Below are 20,118 nucleotides of genomic sequence, written 5' to 3'. Positions count from 1 at the left end.
CATGCAGGGGGCTTGCTTGCTCAGGTGCTGTTTCTGGAGGACAGACCCTGGTGGTCAGGGCAGTCTCTGCTGGGGGAAAGATGAGGCTGGGGGGCACAGAGGACTGCAGGAGGAAGGGCACAGCCCCCCACAGACTGATCAGAAACAACGGGGAGGTGCCCTTTGGGAGGTCATGCAATATCTGCTGCAGGTTTTATTTCTGAAACACAAACACAGAGGGGAGTTTTCACGAGAGGAAGACCAGCACTATGATCCAAAACCTGGGGGAGAGGGAGGTCACTGTGCAGCCCTTGCTGGGCATCTGAAGGTGCTGGGGAAGAGGAGTGGTTGGGAGGGGCTGCTGGCAGCCTGGGCTTGAGGCCATGGATGAAAAAATAAAGAGCAAGGTGAATTGCTTTTTGTTTCTTCTTCCACAGAAAATCCTTGCTGCAGCAGAGGAGAAAGAGAACAAGCATTTTCAGCTGTGAGTGCTCCCCCCTGTGACAAAGGACAGGGTCAGCCTGGGAAGAAATGCCAGGGATCTTTGCTCTCCCTGATTTCACATGGCAACGTCTTTGCAAGAGAGACATTTTAGCTGTGAGGGTTTAATCATGCCAAACTTGATCAGGTGACTGTCTAATCTTTTTACGAGTTTAGTTACCTAAATGAAACTATCAGAAGAGATTGTTTTATTTCCATTACAGCTGAGCAAATAATTCACAACAAATAATTTATGAGCTGCCTTTTGCTTTTGCCTCTTCATGAAGTGATTAGATGGTGCTCAAAGCATTCATTAGTCAAGAATTTTAAATCTATTTCCTGGGCATGGTCCTCTCAGGAGGCTCACAATTTGGCTGTATTTCAACAAACCACTGACTGTCTCCAGCTTTCTGCCCGTGAGCAACACCATTCATCATCCAGAGGTCCAAAATAGGTGAGAGCAGACAGTAGGTCAAGGCATGGAGAGGAAATGGGGTCCAGACGACCAGGCTGGGGCACCATGGACTCAGGCCAACTGATTCTTGTGGGTCGTGCTGGGAGATGTAACCCAGTAGGACACAGGTGTCTGAAAGAAAAAAATAACCAAGCACCAAAATCCTGTCATGAGGTGCATCACTTACCTTGACCCAGGCTGAGATGAATTTTTGCCATCCCCCCCACAGCAAGAGCCTTCTCAACACACACATGGTGTGCACCGACTTGCAGGAGTGTTTGCCAAGTAATAAGCAGGGTGAAGGCATCCAAACTGCATTCAGGAACAGGCAGACAGTCTGGAACTGAACTCACTCCATCTTCTTTGTGGCCAGAGGGAAAAATTGCCACAGGCAGAATTTTATTAAAAAAACAATGCCAAAAAATAAAAAATTTAAAGCAAGGAGTAGAGAGAGAAAGGAATAAGGATGGGGAAATAAATTAAGCAGTGTTCCTCTGGGAGCAAAGGAAGCCCTTGGGCCCCAGTACAGCTGGCTTGACAAGAGGACAATATTGCAGGTGCTCTGCATGTGGCCCAGTTTGTTTCCAGGTGCACTCGGAATAACGATGTCTTAATGCATTTCTATTTCTTTTTTTTTTCTCCCCAGAAGCTGGGTCATTATTTTTTCCTTCTTTTATCATTCATGTCTATTCCAGTAGCAATTTGGAATACCCTAGAAGGGGGTGAAATCCCCACTGTGCTGGAAATTATGTGAACTGGTGACACAGGAAGCTGCACTGGGAAACTTCCTTATCCAGTAGAGACCACTGCTAGTTTCAGCAGTAAAGCCAAGGACTGCTTTCTGCACTGCACAGCTGGAGCCTCCTTGCTGTGCACCCTGCTGATAAAATGCTGACTGACACACTAATTAAGAGCTGCTCACAGTAGGATGTACAATACAATATTTAGGATAAGAATGGTGGGCAAAACCTTAACTGAAAAAAAAAAAATTAGAGGTATATAAAATATACTTTATTTCAAGGATATCATGTACTTCGAGACTAAAAGATCTGTGGAATTTTGCCTGCTACATTTTTAAAAGGCATTTGCAACACTTGCTTGCTGTGTTTTGCCAAAAGGACTCAGACTCTGAGCCAGCATAAACAGGATGTTGGGGCCTGAAGGTCTGTGCCAGTTTGTGGCCAGTGGTGGGGACTGCTGAGGGCTGGCCACCGCCACCAGAGCACTGGCACATGCTAGGGCCAGCCACAGGGATGCTGGGCTTGCCAAGGCTCAGCAGGGCACTGCTGGAAACCACAGAGGTGTGGGCAGTGAGCCTTTGCATCCTGTCGGGAAGATGAGGGCTGTGCTTTTACTTGGCAGAGGGCAGCTGGCTTGAAGGAAGAGCTGCTCACCTGTGGCTGGATGCTCGAGGGGCACCTAGGCAAGGCCTCTTTCACAAAGCCTGCACTGGGTGCCCAGAGAGACTGTGAAATCACTGACATGCTGTGAAACCACTGACATGCTCAAAATTCAACAAGGCCTTGAGCAACCTGAATTAAGGTGCCTGTTTGGAACGTGACACTGGACCAGATGACAAACAAGCACAGAACAGACTCGGGTGCCCCTGCCAGCCTCAGTTATTCTGTGATTTTGCTTGCCTCATGAATGAAGACAATGTGGATTCCTCTTTGAGGTATCCACACTTGAAGGTTCAAAAGGAGATAGTCAGTGCAGCCAAGTATGAGGGCCAGTGGAGATTTTGGCATGAAAATACAATCCATGAAAAAAATGGTGAAGCCTGGAACATCTCAGATGCCAGTATCAGACGCTGATGGATGGCACCCTGTGGAAAGGCTTAGATTCAACCCAAGTAATATTCAAGACAATTTGAAGAGGGCAGAGGGAGGTATCCTGCTCATTTTTTAAAAATCTGTGTTCTGCATGCCTTCCATGGGAGGGGTATCACCTTAAAAAGGTGAAAGCTCTTTGTGGAGAGCAGTAGCTGTAAGGCACAAGCACATTAACCACACACTTCTCAGCGACACAGATTTAGTGGGCTGTCTTCTGGCTCACCTGAATATCAGCACCAAAATGACTGAGGTCCAACTATGGCCTTGTCATAGAACCACAGAATCCATTAGGCTGGAAAGACCTTTAAGATCACGGAGTCCAACTGCTAACCCAAAACTGCCCAGTCCATGACTAAACGGTGTCTGTAAGAGTCACATCCACACTGAGCAATCCAGAAGTAGAAAAGCACCAGCTGTAAGCCCTTTCTCCCTCCCTTCCTCTGAGACTAGTGGAGGTGTAACAGTGCAGGGGCTAAGGGGCCAGCAAGTTTGGCCATCTGCTAGTGCTGTTCTGCTGAAGGGCAGGGTGGAGACTAGGGGAAGGAGTCGTTAGCAAAGCACACTGCACAGACTGAGAGTGACATTCAGGCCCCTGGTGGGAAGAAATGGACTTGAATCATTTTAGGATAGGGTTCTTTTTAGAAAGAGCCCTCTCCCCATCCTGGATGCTCCAGAGATGAACTTGAGTTGGTGTTATTTTATTTGCTCCAATAAACATTTGATTTGTACAAAACAAAACAAGATGAAAACCCCCTCAAAACAGTTTACAAAGCAAGTTAAGTGTTTGAAACTTTTGATATACAAGAGTATATATTGCTCACATTCCTATTTCATACATGATGTACAGGTGAAGTATTCCTTAAAAGAATAAAAATTTTCCTTTACATGTAGTGTTAAAAAACCCCATAAAAACGTCAGTACTGTCAGGAACTACTGGTCACCATTCCTTGACCTTCTGTGTGGATGGAGGAAGAGAAATGGGCCGAGACCCTTCTACCAGCCTGGGTGCACTCCCCACCCACATCTCCTACCTCTGCCTATGGCCCTGTGAATTTACAACATTCCATCCCTAAAAAAAATGCCATAGTATCCTCTAAGTTCCACTGTAGGTGTGGAGGTTTTGCCCCGCTCTGTTTTAACATCTCTGAGCAGTTTGGTTAAAATGAAAAAAAAAAAAGCAGTTACAAAACCATTTAACCATTTCAAATACAGTATTGGCCATCATAAATCTTAACTCCTATTTGAATAAGCATGATTCCTATTGACTTGCATGGCAACATTTTTGAGAGGAATATGGATGTTTATCTGCCAAAGGTGTTTAATAAACCACACCAGATACATGTGTCCAGGATTGGTTTGTGCTGGTAAATTTCTAAATTGCAAGACCTGCTGACATGAGGAAGAGAAAAGTGGATAAATCACTGTAAAACACCTAAAGATAAAAATTTTAGCACTTCTTAAACACATTGCTGTCATGTATATAGGCCCAATATGATGTCAACTGTCTCAAGCATTTTGGGGAACTGAAAGAATGCAAGCAAAGTCTGAAAGATCCTGTTTTAAAAGTCTTTCCTTGTTTTTGTTTTTGTTTTTTTTTTTTTAATTCTGTGAATTGCTGACTTGCTGAGGCAGCCGTAAATACAAGCAATGCTGAAGGCACGATATGCCATTAACCTATTGCTATGGAGGTTTCCCTCACCTCCAAGGTCTTTTTTGCAAAAATAAAGGCAACAGCTGTTGCCTCTTACTTTAGATAGTGTGGAACAGTCACACTGGGGTTTGCCTAGCAATGTTTGCCTACACTGTACAGGGGAAAGAAAAAAAAAGTTTGTTCTTATAGCAACACCATCAAAGTAAAAGACAGGGGGGAAATAATAGGACTGCCCACACTCAGAATGCACAGCAAATATAAAACATCTGCTTGGATTGTTGCTGGCCCTGTCCTGTTCTGTATGGTTGGGGGTGGGGATGGGAGGAGGGGAAAACGGATCCTGCTGTTATTTTGCAACCTGTTTGCAAGCAGCACGAATTCAAGCAATTAACATACAACATTAATGAACTCGATAACAAAACAACATGTGGGAAGGACCAAACCTCCTCACATGCCTGTTCTGGAACACTTTGAGGACTTTGGGGTTAAGATGAGAGGGAAAAGGCATTCCTGAATTTTCCACAATGTGCTGCAGAGAGGACCATGCAAGTACAACTGCAAATTCAACTTGGCCTGTCTGCTGTGAGATTGCTCCTGCTACTGTGAACAGCAGGATAACAGCCAGGTGGTCACAGCACATGCTTTGAAATTCATCTTCTTATTGCATATTATTCCTACTTTTTGGCAGAATGCTTAGTGCACAATTGCTGGTGTGGTGCTATACCAGTCCCCCCAGGCTCCTTCCCTAAGGGGTGGGATTTCTAATGTACTGGTAATTTCCTGGAAGCACTTTCTTTTAATAACTTTTCTTTTCCCAGGACATGGCTGTTCATAGATATATAGATATATATATATATATACATATATATATATACATACACACACATTTTTATATATATATATATGTATATATATATATATATATATAAAAATAGCAATTTCATAGTTATATACAGGCATTATTAAAGTGCATAATGTTATTGGCTATTTTCAAATCCTTTTCCTGAGGAAGTGCTACCATGTATAGCTCCTCCTACGACATGATGCTGGCCGCCAGTGCTAGGGTACGACTGCTACTCCCCCAGCTTGTAATTCCCAGAATACATCTCCCTGTCCAGAGCTGGAGCCTAAAGGGAGTAGTGACAGCCTCAGTCCTCCAGGAAGCAAGTCAAGGCACTGATCAAGACTTCTCCCTTTGCCAAGGTGAACACGTCTAGGAGCGACTTCCCTCCGTCCCGGAGCTCTCGGGCACGCGCTACTTGGCGGTGGTCACGGAGCCGTCCTCGGGAATCTTCTCCTCCGAGCAGCTCCTTCCCGAGAGCCTGTCGTGGTGCCGGAGCTCGCTGAAGCGCTCGGCCACGCACTGTGCCGTCAGCCGGGCCTCGGGGTCGTGGTCCCAGCACTCGATGAGCGTCTCACACACCATCTGGATGCCCTGCAGCAAGCACAGAGACAGCGCCCGTGAGGGGCCAGCCACCGGCAAAGCCTCTCTCAGAGAGCTGCTTCAGTGCCCTCAGAATTTTGGGGGTTATTTGACGCCTGTCCTGGGGGTTCTTTATGGGATCTGCTGCTTCTGTCATGGGGGCATTGTTCTCTTTTTGGTTTTATTTTTTTTTAAGAAACCCTACTACAATATTTTCAGCGCTTCAGCTGGAACTGTCATTTCTGGGCATGTGGTCTGATATAACAAGAACAAAGATGCTTCAGACTAGTGATATAGAATCAAGCAGGGCTTTATTTGATCATAAATATGATCAAAATTCTTGGATAATATGACCTCCTGCTAAACCCATGCCTCTGCATGCCTGAATTCTGCTTGGGTTTTTCAAACAAAATTCTGATTGCCAGCAATATTGGGCTGTACATCAGCTCTTTATGAATTCCTCATAGACTACCTAAATCTATGTGCAAATATGGGTCACAGTGCCATGAACACTTAAGCAGATCACTCACAGTTGTAACTGTTTAACCTTCATTTCAATTCCAATGCAAATGTTTTCAGGAGCAAAAAACAAGTTGCATCTCTGTAATGAATTTTATAAACATGAAGTATTTTTCAGGAAACTGTGTTTTGCTTTATGATAGTAAAAGCCCATTAAGTGGGATTTATCTTAAACTTATTTAAAAAAATAACATTTCACAACACTGCATTAGTTGTATAATTTACCTAATTGGTGATGTTGACTGATGTCAATGCTAATAGCAGAATGTTACTGTCTGTATACAAATAACATTAGTTTTCTGCTGGCATTGAAATTACAAGCAGTAAATTAAATTAAATATTAAACATTAACTTGAAATCAATAGTGCAACAAATCTCATTAAGGGGGGTGGGGGGGTAATTGTAATATGTAAATCCATTCCAGAATTTTTATCATGATGAATAATGAGTTCATTACAAAAACACAACTGCAGAGGAAGGAAATGAATATGGAAGAGCCATTACAGTAAGAACAAATTCTATGGAGTTCAAAGCAGATCCTCAGCTGCTGCAAACTGTCACAGCACTGTGGAAACTGATGCATCACTGCATCTTAGCACAATGTGAAACACGGAAGGGATTCAGGCAAAGGGAATTAAATCCACCTTCATTGAATGTCCTCTAAGCATGTTATCAGGCATCTCCTTCCTTAGACTCCTAGGTGAACCCTGTTGGGGCCAGCTGTGCCCATTCTGGTGACACATACGCACAAGTGCATGGCCCTCCCAGTTGGGGTGGGATGCTCTGTGCTGGGGCAGTTCGAGGTGTGGGTTTTATGCCGGGAAGAAACCTCTGAAGTCAAATGCAGGACACCTAGGTCCAAATCCATGATCATTTTACTTGCTTTAAAAACCCAGAGGTGATTAAATCCACAGTGTATCCTACAGCTCTACCCCAGTACCTCAAGCTGCAACTCTCCTCACACTCAGCCTTGCTCTCAAGGGCTTTTAGTGCTGGTAGTATCAGATATCCAGGCAGTATCAGATATCCAGGTGTCCCTCAAAATTCAACTTTCTTCCCTCGTTAAAAGCCCCTCCTCAATAGCCCTACTCCTCACTGCTGAGTACATAAGGAGCAAGTTCCTGCATTCCAGGAAGGGGCTGCATTCTGCCATAATCATCAGGTGGCAGGTGTTCTTGGTTGGAAAGGTGATTGATTTTAGCCACTCATTTGGTCTTTTTTAAATAGCTGTCAGACTGATTTTAACTTCCCAAATGAAATTAAAAAGGGAGTGTTACGTTGTTCCTGAAGGAAATAGATGATATTCTTGGTTTTCTGAGCTTCTATAAAAGTTTGTGACACTTTCCTTTTGTCACTAAAGACCACTCAGTGTCTTTCATTGAGAAGTGGAATGACCAAGCCTCACTTCTCTAATATGATTCGCATTTTATCTCTACTGATAAAACTACTGAGAGCAAAGGTGAAGAAATGCATATGTTTGGCTTGTTTCCATTCAGTTTCCTCTACTGAAAAATCTACTATTGCCTAGGAAGTGCAACCCTGGTGCTCGGGAATGGAGGAAGCTGACAAAGTGCTTTGTGATATGCAAGGGAAATGGACTGCTAATGCACAACCTGAATAAAACCAGACTGGCTTGCTGAAGACTAATTTCCTATTTCATTAAACCTGTCAACAGCTGGGATACAACTATGACTGGTTTCCATGGTAAAGTACTCAGATTTGCTTTCTCTGCTGAAGATCCTCTGCAGTAGGATGGTCTCCCTGGAAATGGGGTAAAACAAATTGAACAGTGCCCTGTTTGCAAAGCTACCAGTGGAGAATGGAGAAGGGCATCATGCTGCTTTTGGTGTTGAATAATGTGGAAACCAGCCTGACTCAAACATCTTGATAGTGAGGTGAAGATGTGGTAGAGGTGAACTGCCCAACAAAGGAACAAACAAGTGATACTACTAATAACTTATCTAAAGCTGCTGAGCTGACTGAGCTGGCCTGGAGACATCTGACTGACAGTCAATTGCTTTATATTATGTAAGCCCAGTCCCACTTTTCAACAACAGCATCTTCTAACATAACTCCCTTGAGGAGTCCAATGCCTCAAGCTACTCCCATGCCCTCAAGGTTCCTCCTCGAGGCTGAGTGGAAGAGATTTGCCTAAGGTTGTTGGCATGGTGGCTGACATTAATCTTAAGTTAATAATTGGTTTTGCTGCCTTTAGTACAGTTGCTTTAATATGATTGCTTCAGTATTGCTTCATAGTGCACACTATACAAGTAGTTACAGCTCCTACACTGTGTAGTACATAACTCTAAGACCTTTTTGTCTAGTCATTATCCTATTAAATAATTTATATTTTTATATCTGGTTTGGCTACCTTAATCATGTGGGACAAAGTTGCATAATGGCTCAATTGCACCTATGTAATCCTTAAAATGTAAACTGTTGACAAAATCTGAGGCTAAGACTGAACCCAGCCATACCTAGACACCTCTCTGAAAAGGAATTTAGAAAGCAAGGGGATCCTTTCTGTACCTCATGGCTCAACAGGAGGTCTTTAAAAAATTTTGTCTGAAGCTCCCATTCTGCCTGCAACAGAGACCCACGTGTGAAGTTGTTTTCTTTGCCCTTTCAAAGCCTACCTGCAGTGTGCTTTAGGGGCCTAACTATTCTGTGCCTCTCTGGATGATTTTTGGATCTCAGGCTTCCAGTGTTTCTGTTTTGATTGCTTTTAGATTACACTGGTGTGTAGCGGGAATACCGGGACATTGGGGCAGGCATGGTGCAGAGAACTGTGGTGCCTGCACCACATCAGCACCAGTGCCACTCTGTGATGCAGTTTCTCCATGTGTGACAGACCTCTCCATGCAGAGGGAGGTGCAGCCTGTTGGGCAGGAAAGGCTCAGGCTTCAGGCAGCAGCTAAAGGTGCAGTGCAGCTCGCACCACCCACGTGTGGTGCTCTTACCTGATGGTTAAGCCAGGAGCTGGGGATCTCGGGTCGCCCTCTGTCTCTCAGGACATTGTCCTTCATGCTTTCCACACAAGGGTGTTCTCGCACTTTGGAGCCAAATGGGGGCTCGTACTCTTTCACTTCTGGGAAAGAAGCAAACACAGGGTATTTAGATGGGCTGTGCTGGTGCCAGGAGTGAAGGGAGCTGGTTGTTCTCTGAGGAGTAGGAGCTACTGATTAGCTGCTCGCTGCCACTGTTCTGCTTGACCAGCTCCAAACAAAGCAAAGCCTGTTGGCATTTTCAAAAATGTTTCAAATGTGTTTCTCACACACACTCCCTCCCTCCCTCCCTCCCTCCCTCCCCTTTTGTTTCCTAACCAACAAAACAATTCTCATTTAAACCCTTTAGTACATAATAGTATTAGCAGCAGTACAAGAAGCAGAGTAATCTATAATGGTTTGTGAGCCTTTCAATCTCTGCTGAGGTAAAATGCACAGGAGGTTTAGGGTGAGTTTTGCATGAGCCAAGCTTTTGAGCAGTTGGTCACCCTTAGCTCTCCTGGAGTCCACACACACTTATCAGGTGAAATATAAACTGAAATCTATCTAGGTCATGGTAGATGTGAATGTGTGGATTGCTAGGACAAAACAGTTGCTTGGAAAGGGCAAAGATAGAGTTAAGGAGCAATGCTGGAAGCTGCCATACTGCCCTTGTTTACTCCTAAGCTGCATTCTTTTGTAGAAAGTAGTAGTCTGTTCTTATTTTAGATTTCCTTCCCAAAATGGATCAGTTTTGGCCTGTGATACAGGGGCACAGCTTTCTGAAGGGGCTGCTGCCACTCTAGTTTTTGTTTGCATCTTGCATATTTTCTTTGCTTTTCTTTGGAGAGAGAAAGGAAGAGGCAGACATATGGGACCTTTGGAGAAAACTCAAGAAATCTCTGAGAGCGGAAATATTATAGTAGATGCTGACACAGTGTAGAAAATGCTGTGGTTTCTTTGGGAACAGATGGAGACTTTACTCACAGGCCTAATGACTTGCTGCTATCAGATAAAGATTTATGAAGCTGGCCTGTTCTGCTGCCTCTTATTTCTTTCTAGGAATTAATTGAGGGCAAGAAAAGCTGAAGTATAATCTACAAAGCAGTCTGGAGAATGCATGTGAATGCCCAGATGATGTGTGAACAGAGACAAATGAGCAGAGAGACAAATCACTGCTGCATGATGCCACAACCAAGTTCATCTGCAGTGCCCATTGTTGCTCACTTCCCTAAAGGGCTTAAAAGTGCTGAGAAATGTGAATAAGGATTAAAGGTCCAAAAGAAATGGGAAGAACTTCTAACACTTGGGTTTGTTTACTTTGAGAGAGAAAGGTAAGGATGGGGTCATATGATACGCTACTGAAAATAACTAAGGATCAAGATAATACAGGTCAGATCCTTCTGTCATGTCTCAGGATAAAAACAAGGTGGTATTGAAGACAACTACCTTTAGATTTTTCTCCAAAGCCTTGAAGTCAGGCTGTAGATCTCACTTGCATGTGATGGCCATGAGATGAAGACTTTATCAGGCTAATGCTTAAAAAGAATAGCCAAGTTACAATAACAAACATTTTGGAAGGGATATGAAACCTTGTGCTTCAAATGCTCTGCATTTAGAGATTCAGCTGCAAACAACTGTATGCAGTGCAGCAGAGCACCCCATAGATGCCTCCTGCAGAGCTCTTCTTCCTTCTCCCTAGCCACCTGCTGCTGGCCACTTTCCACAAGATGCTCTGGAGAACGGCTATAGTCCAGAAACAAAAGTCCCATCTTCTAAGACTCAAGGGCCAAAGTCTGCTTCACTCTCTTTCCTATGCAAGAATGCAAACCAGTTTCACCCACATTAATCTGAGTCTGAGGTGACTCAGCCAAAGTAAATTTATAAGACTTTAGCCCTAGAAATGGGAAGTTGCCATGTTGCTCGTCAGACCTGGGTTAGCATGCAGTGGATGCACAATGATTATACTGCACATACCTATATGTTCAAAGCTAACAAAATACTGAAGTTCACCAGGAGAATTTAAATCACACGACCTAGATGGCCATTTCCTGCACCACCTCCATCAGTTGTGGCAGTGGTAATGGACACCAGCCAAGGCTCTGTGATCATGCAGGGTGAGGAGTCAGAAGGGTCTCAATGTCCAACAGAGGGAAGCTGGTACTCTTGTTCCCTCCCGCTAATTTAATCTCAAGGTTGCTCAAGTTAATGAGATGGTTCAAGCAGAAGGGAAAACCCTTCCTGGCAATTGATAGGTTCATAATACATTTTTTCTGTTTGAGAAATTTTTTGTAAGTTATGAGCATTTCTCTTCCAAATAAAAATATATTGAATAAGTTTTCAGGTTTGAATTTTTTATTGTTGCTTTGTTTTTGTTTATGGTAAAGAAAGAGAAATTTAGGCCAGATGCCAATTCCCTGTAATGACTTTCTACCAATATAGTCATGCCTTCCCTCGGTTTGAAAAGCATGCGGCATCTCCTTGCTATTTATTACCATGCTTCTCTCTCCCTTGGAAAGTAAAAAAAAAAAGCCCACTAAATCCTTATGCAGTAAGTCATCCTAAAGCTGTGGAATCTCAAGTGTCAGACACATTTTGCAGTAATAGCTGGTGTTATTCATGGATCATGTTTACGTGCTGCAGTAGATGTAAGAGATGTCAATTTGAGGTAGGTTAAGATGTTTGTGGCTAGATGCCTGTGTGTGGCTGTATACAGATGCTGATTCTATTTCTCATGCCTTATATGTTTCTTTTCATTGGTTTTAGTCCAGTTAGACAACTGGATGAAGCACCATAAATACTCAGGAACCACGAACTACAGAATGTTTAGCACTCAAAAATGGCAGACCTCCTTTAACTTTAACCTCCAGCATTATGGTTGAGAGCTGACTTGCACTACTAACTGCTGTACCCCTGGTTTCTTTTGACATTGGCCTAGCTATAGTTTTCAGAATGGCTGCGATAGGATTTTTAGCCCCAAACAGAGACATTATTGAAAATCTATTTGTTCTGTGTGCTGAAAGCTTGGAAAATTTGGCTGCTTGTGGTCTTTTTCTACTCTAAGCTTTCTGCAGTGAAATTTTCTTTGGGTCAGAAGAGCATACCACAAACCCTGTTGACACTCCCTTATGTGATCTGTCTTACTGATTTCTGTGGGACAGCTTCTCATGTTGGATGATGTTTTATTTGCAGGATCAAAGCAGGAGTGAGGTGAAAGTCCAGCAGAAGTCAACTGTGAGGCACAGCCCACAGCAGTGAGCTTGTGTTTGGGAGCTTCTAGGTCCCTTTGAAATGCCCCTTTATTTAGAGCTTATTAGAGGGGAGAAGGGATAAATCAATTGATGGTGGAGCTACTGTGACAGCTGATGAAAACACAGGTAAGAGTCCTTCAGATAGTATCTTCCTCATGCTAGAGGAATTTGGGTAGTGAATATGCTAACTTGCACTAGTTGCATAAAGGGAAAATAATGCCCAAAGCAGAGACCCAAAATCTGTTTCATGGCCAAGTTTAAGATGCTGTTGAATGCTTACTTCATAAATTTCTCTAGGTTTCCCTGTTGAGGGAAGGATGCATTGGGATGAGTGAACTCATTGTGCACACATACCTCCTCCTTCACATCTGATGATCAAGACACAGTCACCCTTCTAAAGATTTGGGAGTGCACGAGCCCTGCCATCAGTAGGCTTAGGGCTACTCAGTCAATGCACAGGGAATCCTGAGGTGGGAAAGTGGCAAACACAGAGCACACCAGTGCTCAGCATGGGGTGTGGTGCAGAGACCTTATCCACTGCCACATGGGCTTGTTGAAGAACAGCACCTTACATGGAGCACTGTGGTGACACTGAAGAATTTCCAGGACAGGGGTGCCTGTCTTGGGGTGACACTGCACTATGTGGATCTACCAAGCAGGGTTGTTTGCCGCTACAAGCCAGTGTCGTGCAGACATGCCCTGATTGAGCTCTGCTTCACAGAAAGAGGAAATTTAAATCAGTCCCCAGCCACCTCAGGGCCCACTGTGCAGGCACAGCCCTGCTGCATGGGCCATCTGATTGCTCCCTGCTGCCAGGAATGTCACTGCTCCACATCAGTGTGATGGAAGCTGAGCATTTCATGAGGTACAGCATGCACAAATGTGTAGTTGTCAAACTGTGGCTCTTGGCTGACTCTTTCCAAGTGAGCATAAGGTTACTCCTGATTTTAGTCACATGAAACACAGCTCTGGTAAAGCAAGGCTGACATTTTAAACAAAGCTCTGCAGCTCTGAAGCCAGCCACCACTCCAGGCAGTACAGCACTGCTCAAGCAACATCGCCATTTTCTGAGGGCTTTCTCTTCTCCCTCTTCACCAAACCCGTGTATCCAAAAGTTCCTTTTCCTTTCCTTCTCCCCTGCCACCCCCAATAGTCCCTCACCCATAGCAGTTGTGATTCAAACCAGATGGTTTTCTTTTCTTTCTAGGAGGCTGTCAGAGAAATTACACTTGTCTCAGTCACCAAAGCTGTGTCACTCTGAAAGCAAGTGGTTGAGATGAAAATTATATTTCTTGCAACGTGCAGCATCTGGTGCGCAGCTGTTGTGCTGAATGAAATACCAAGTTAACGGCAGCGTGGAACAGTCAAAGTTCTCCCCAAAGTAGTATTGCTGAGTTTCTAAATATGCCTCTTAAATTATACTCTGGTGAAAAATCAGTCAACCTCGATCTTTGCCTCTGTCTCCCTTTCCCTTGTGCCCCATTTCTGCTTCTCCACATTTAGCACAACAAAGTAACAACGAACAGCATGGCCTTTCACAAAAGCCAATCCCCACCTGCTTATTTACTACAGCAGCTTCACAGTACGGGTTGTGCTGCTGGGTATTTTTGTTTAAAAGGCTGCTGACTGAAGAGGCCTGGCATAGCGTGGAGGCTGTGTTTGACAAAGCGGCTGTAGTGAAAGGACCTGCCTGCATCCCTCCCACACTCACTGAACACCTGCACGCTGACAAATGAATCCCGAGAGCTCCCTTTGAAAAAGAAATAAGACCCTGTACCTCTGTGGGGCTGAATGGCAATTAGCCCTCCTTCCTTGTGTGCTTCCCTCCCTAAATAAAGTTGTTAATGCTGTTGTCTTGGCTAAGACTCCCCACTCTGGCCCTCAAAACTGCCCTGAGCTGACACCACAGCCAAGCCTGCCCTGCAAAGACAGAGCCTAGATCTTTTAGGCTCCTTTGAAAAGGCTGTCTGCAATCAGGTCAGCCTACTCTGCCTCACACGCAAAGACATTTTTCTCATTGCCAAACAGTCTAGGAGTAAAAGAGGGGTTTGCGTGAGCAGAGGCAGCTCCGCAGGAAGGCTGTGAGGAGAGGAGGGAGTCTCACAAGTGACAGATGGAGAAGGAAAGCAGAGTGGGAGCTGTAGTCATGAATCACTGTAAGGGTATTTCACCAGCTGGCTGCAAAGATAACCAGACTGCTCGAACCAGGGGAAAATCTGAGAAGGAAATGAGAGTAATGGTGCACTGCTGTTGCAGCTCAGTACCAGTGACAAGTTAAGGGATCTACATCCTGGGAGCTGTGTTTAACTGCCTTAGCCAGAGATGCTGAGAGCAAGTTCCAACCCCTACAGATCTGCCCTAGTGCTCCTGGGGTTTTGCTGGGGACCTCACCTCAGGAAAGATGACTGAAATAGGGAAATAAAATTCAAGAAATATGTTTCTGGAGATGAGAATGACTGAGAGATGAAATGAATAGGGAAAACCAGGATGTGAGTGGGGGTTAAGCATCACTTGAAATGGGATGCCGGGCTAGAGAAATATTTCCCTGTACTGAAATGACTTCAGCTCTTCTTCTCAAGGTTATAAGGGGTCAATCTCTTCTATCTAAACATGCTGGTGATTTTCCTTCCTCATGAAACTCCCTTTATATCCTCTTTTAGCAGTTGCCTTCTGAGAACAGCAGCAATAAGGTTTGCTTTTGCTGCAATCTCTCATTGTGCCCTACTCAGCAAATCTGAACAGGAAGGGACTCAGGCATCACCAAAGATGAAAGACTCCACCGTGAACAGCTCATATTTATACTAATCAGGTGAGTTCCTAACTGCAAGAAACAGACCGATCATGAGACAGGGCACAGTTCCTTTTTTTCAGGTTTTAAATCTCCTCTGCCATATTTACAAAAGTGCTAATGAAAGGCTGAGGTTGTGCCAATGCACTTAGAAACAGGCACAGCCATGATCCATTAAATATGGACAGGTTTGCCTTGTAATATGTCAGACTGAGGTTCAGTTCCTGAAGCACTAAATGTTTTACCCTTAAATGTTTGACTAGAAAAGAATTTGGTGTTTTTTTCATGCTTTTACGCTAGCACATTCAGCACACATACTCACTTTGTAGCTTTCCTGGCAGGGTGCAAACAGGGGCAAATCTGTTGCCCGCAATACAGCCCACCCAGCAAGACCAAATGCTGGTCAGACAGAGCAGGAGACTGAGATGGAGGCAATTTCTCCCTCCTGCACATGGACATCGTGGTGCAGCCACACAGTCACTGCACAGAGCGGCTTCAGAGACCTCCCTTGTGGTATCCCACAGATGCTGGTAGAGAAACAAGGAGCAGCTATGCACATCTTCCCCTGGGACATTGGTTTCCCTCCTGTACACTGTGTTCCTCATAGCACAGTGCTCTAGCCTGCAAGACTGTCCTGTCTCTGTGTCTATGGCAGCCCTTCAAGGTGGAACCGTGCCAAGTCCAATGAAAAGGGAGCCTCTGTGGTTTTGGAAGAAGGATAACAAATCAAATCACAGTTGCATATCTACTATAATATCCACATTAGTGTTACCTTTTGCAGCCCCGCTCCTTAGACTGGCTGTGTGAGCCCTGATCTGTGCAGCAATGTTTTTTAGAATGACTTTAAGACAATTGCAGAAGGCTGAAGAATTTGACATGCAACTTTGTCTTACTTTAGTTCCTGAAGAAAGGTGAAAAACTTCAAACATGGCATTATATATATTGTAGATATCCCAACAGCAACTTTTCTGATTTCTAGCACATACCAGTGTTGCACACTGGGAATTTTGGGTCAACTTTAGGTACAGCAGAAATTGAGGGTTTTGTTTCAGAAGAAATTCTGAATATGAACAAGCATAGCAGCTGTTCATGGAGTTGTTCTGATAGTCAGTTCAAATAATTTTTATTTTTTTATGACACTTTATACTGCAAACATCCCTTGGTTTCTCATATGGATGATCTCTTGCAAAATCACAAAACCATGATGTGCAGCAGCTGGTGACTTTGGGAAAACAGGAAACTTTCCATCCCACTATGATGCCTCTTACGGAAATTACCAATTCGTAAATGGGACACTTAACTGGCCCTTACTCAGTTTGAGAATTACCATTCCATGAAAGTAAATGGGAAGCAGTTATCACTTCTTCAGTTTAATATTTCAAATTGACTTATGTTTCCAATTATTTTGAATGAGATCAACCAGACTGAGTCAATCCATGGCTACCCAAGATGTCACAGGGAAACCAGATTTAATAACCTTTAGAAGTGACCTACCTAACAGCAAACTTATCCTTACACCAGCTGAGGATCAATTTACTCATGTGCTCAGTGCTTGGTGTTCAAGCCTGATCGTGCACACGTGAATCTCACTCTGCTGAAGGACTGTTAATTTACAACATCCATATACACTAGAAAACCTTATGATAGGTGAAAAGAATCGCCCTCTCCCCAGACAACCATGAGAGCATGTCTGTCCAACATACTTTTAGAGAGAAGAAGACAGATGGAACTTACCTCCAACAGCGTTACAGCGAGATGTCATTTCCCAGAGGACCAAAGCCATGGAGTACACATCTGTTTGTTTGAAGGACTCCATGTTCTCCAGGTTCATCCTGGACTCCAAAACCTCAGGGGCCATATATCTTGCTGTGCCAACCTACAGGAGAAGAGATTGGGGAGAGCTCACAAGCTGAAATTGCAATTCATGTTTTGGATTCCACTGTGATTTAACTTCAGCTTTCACAGAAACAGTGCCATTTGACATGCATCCAAAAATTCAGGCTATACTTGGCACAGGCCATATTTTCTGCTGCCAGGGGAATCTGGCATTGTCCTGACTACCAACTTACTTGCACCTCTCCCGGTGAGGAAAAAAAAATAGCCCTTTTTAGTTCCTTAAGCAAATAATTTTGACACTGATAAATTTTCTCACTCTTTGGCCATTCACAGATACACTCCGACCCTTGGGCCTGAAGCAATTGCTGCTGACCAAGTGTCTTTCAGATGAGCAAGAAACACATTGTATTATATTGCACAGCATATTACAGTGTTAGCTGTTTCTTTTCAGGGCAGGCTTAAAAGGGGAGTAAATGCAGGCCTGGGAGAAGAAAGCAAACACACAAATACTGAATACAGAACCACACATTTGAATCGAAACCAAAAATCTGCCCCTTTGAAAAAAACATTCTCATAAACTTTATTCATACTGAGCAATTTTCAGCAATGACTTTAGCAGCTTTGCCGAGATCTAGAATATGATTTTACATTACAGAAAGTGAAGTTTAAAAGTCTGTTTTCATCACAAAAAAGGATTTAAGGAAGAATTCTGGGATCACTCAACAGTTGCTCTCAAATGGCAAACTCTTCACAGGGTATAAATAACGTATTCCCCTTGAAAAACTGCAAACAGAAGTCTTTCATCAGGCAAAGACAGCTTGAGGTTGAGGAGTGCTTAATGGCAGAGATGAACAAACACAAGTGGGTGATGCAGTAGGACATATGATTTAAACGAGCTGTTTACACTGCAGCAATCACTGCAGAGCCCAGAGGCAAGCAGGGCCTCAAAGATCATTTCAGTAACTGGGTCTGCAGACAGCCACATAGTAAATGTGCAGTCTTGAGAGAGCCCAGTGACACCCTTTTTATAAGCTTCTCTAAACATGTCTTATCACCTCAGGCTCAGGGCAAATAGGAAGATGTTCCACAAAGAGTGGAAAGTATCATAAGAAAAAGGAAAGATCAAGTACATAGCTTTGTCATAGGACCTTGCAACAGCAGAAAATCTCTGCGTCAAAAATATCCGAATGGTTGTAGGATCAAAGCCTTTATAAACACAGGACAGGAAAATAATTCAGTGTGAGCAGTCTCAAAATTAAGTTCCCTGCTACACTGACACTGATGAATTTAAGGCCTAGCATGTGAATAGCAGCTCTGAAGAGGTACTTGGGACACTCATGTCTCAGCATCAACGAGGTGAGCACCAACTCCTTTCCCTACTTAAAAAGTACATATGGAAACGCTGCAGCAGAGGTTGTTGCTACCCACTACTAACTCCCTAGCACATGATTTCTTCTCAAGCACATCCCATCCAAAGCTTAAGAAGGTTACTTCTGCACATGGGCAAACATCTGTAAGCCTTGCAGATTATAACAAGAGTTAATGATGTCTAAACACAGGTCACTCACATTGCCATAAAGTTCTGTTCTGGTCTGGCATTTAACATTGCTCTTTGCAGCAATGAAAAGGATTCTGCACTTTTGTGGGACAGTGGAGGATGAAGGCCTACAACTAAAGTGCACAGAAGAAAGCACAGGCAAAAATTGACTTGAAGAATGCTATCAAGCCAATCTTATACCCATCCTGCTTAGAATCTATCATGTATTCCATTCTGCTTATGTCCTTTTATCTGCATCTAGATTATTAGGTCTTTTGGTCATAGACGCTTATGTATCTTGAAAACAAGTGACTCCTGAGTCTCAAAGGCATTTTGAGGTACTTAAACTCTGGCAATTCCAAGCTGATTGCCCCTCTAGAGTCTGGATATGCTTCTTCTTTGCAAATACCAGTCTGCTTTCAGTTCTTGATTTTCCAAAACTTATAGTGAGGGACCATCTCTCTTCATTTTTGTGATGTCTGAATCTTTTTTTACTGGAGATCTTACATTTCTTTCAAGCTGTTGAGAGATGCCCTGAGGTGTGAGAGAGGCAGTATACATTTCTCTTTATTTGATATGGGAAACCATCTGTTACAAGGGTGCTGATGCTGCTGAGGTGCAGAACTGCTGGCCTTGCAGGCACCTACCAGTTCTCTGATCACAGTGGGAAGAAGGTCCAGATTTATATAATGTCTGCAAATACAGACATGATATAAATCATGGATGACCAAACTCAAAAGACTGCAAATGTTCTATAGCGGGAAAAGGTGGTTTCCAGCCTGGTATTGTAGTTAATAATTGGCTATATCTGCATGATATGGAAGGTAGCTGGGTAGATTGGAAAGAAGGCTTTGTAATCCCAACAACTTGCCTTCAATATTAGTGTCTAAGGATGACCAGAAAAACGGTTAAATACTTACACTCTTATCTATTTCATCGAAAGCTCGAGTTTTTCTTGAATTAAAAATTGGGTCAGCTCCATTATACAAGTTCTAAAATCGAATCTTCTGGTGGCAAGGGTTTGAGTCAAAGGGTAAATTTTAGAAATTATGCATAAAGCAAATCTTGGTGCAAGCCTTCTTTAATAAAAGCTACAGCACTGAAGTTGGCATGTTAGGGAATTAAAGTAGGTTGCTTTTATGTGCCCAAAAAGAACAAGGTAGAGTTTGGAGTCAAATCAATTGACTCATACTCCTAGTCACAGAGAAGAATGACATCAGCTTGGTCACCCCCAAACAGACTCACTGAAGCTAAAAAAAATAAAACAGTCAGCCTCAACATCAGTGCCCAAGGACACCAACCCCAAAGCCATAGCCTGATCTGAGCAGCCCTGTACTTTTTCATCAGTGTTGGTGTGGACTGTGGAAGCGGCAGTATCCTCCTA

General features: G+C 43.6%; 1 protein-coding gene across 1 annotated transcript in view; it reads right to left on the bottom strand.

The window, feature by feature from the left end:
• Window positions 1–3,422: 3,422 nt before the first annotated feature.
• Window positions 3,423–20,118, bottom strand: part of TGFBR2 (transforming growth factor beta receptor 2) — a 60,399-nt gene continuing 43,703 nt past the window's right edge. The window contains exons 5-7 of the mRNA XM_030235213.2: window positions 17,096–17,237; window positions 9,299–9,426; window positions 3,423–5,831 (exon numbers count right to left, since the gene is read on the bottom strand). Of these exons, the coding sequence (XP_030091073.1) occupies window positions 5,652–5,831; window positions 9,299–9,426; window positions 17,096–17,237 (450 nt within the window). The 3' untranslated portion in view covers window positions 3,423–5,651. The remainder of the gene's footprint in view (window positions 5,832–9,298; window positions 9,427–17,095; window positions 17,238–20,118) is intronic.

The sequence above is a fragment of the Serinus canaria genome, chromosome 2, assembly GCF_022539315.1.
Source record: "Serinus canaria isolate serCan28SL12 chromosome 2, serCan2020, whole genome shotgun sequence".
NCBI classification, from domain to species: domain Eukaryota; kingdom Metazoa; phylum Chordata; class Aves; order Passeriformes; family Fringillidae; genus Serinus; species Serinus canaria.
Note: the sequence above shows the minus strand (reverse complement) of the source record. Positions and strands in the feature narration are given on the sequence as shown.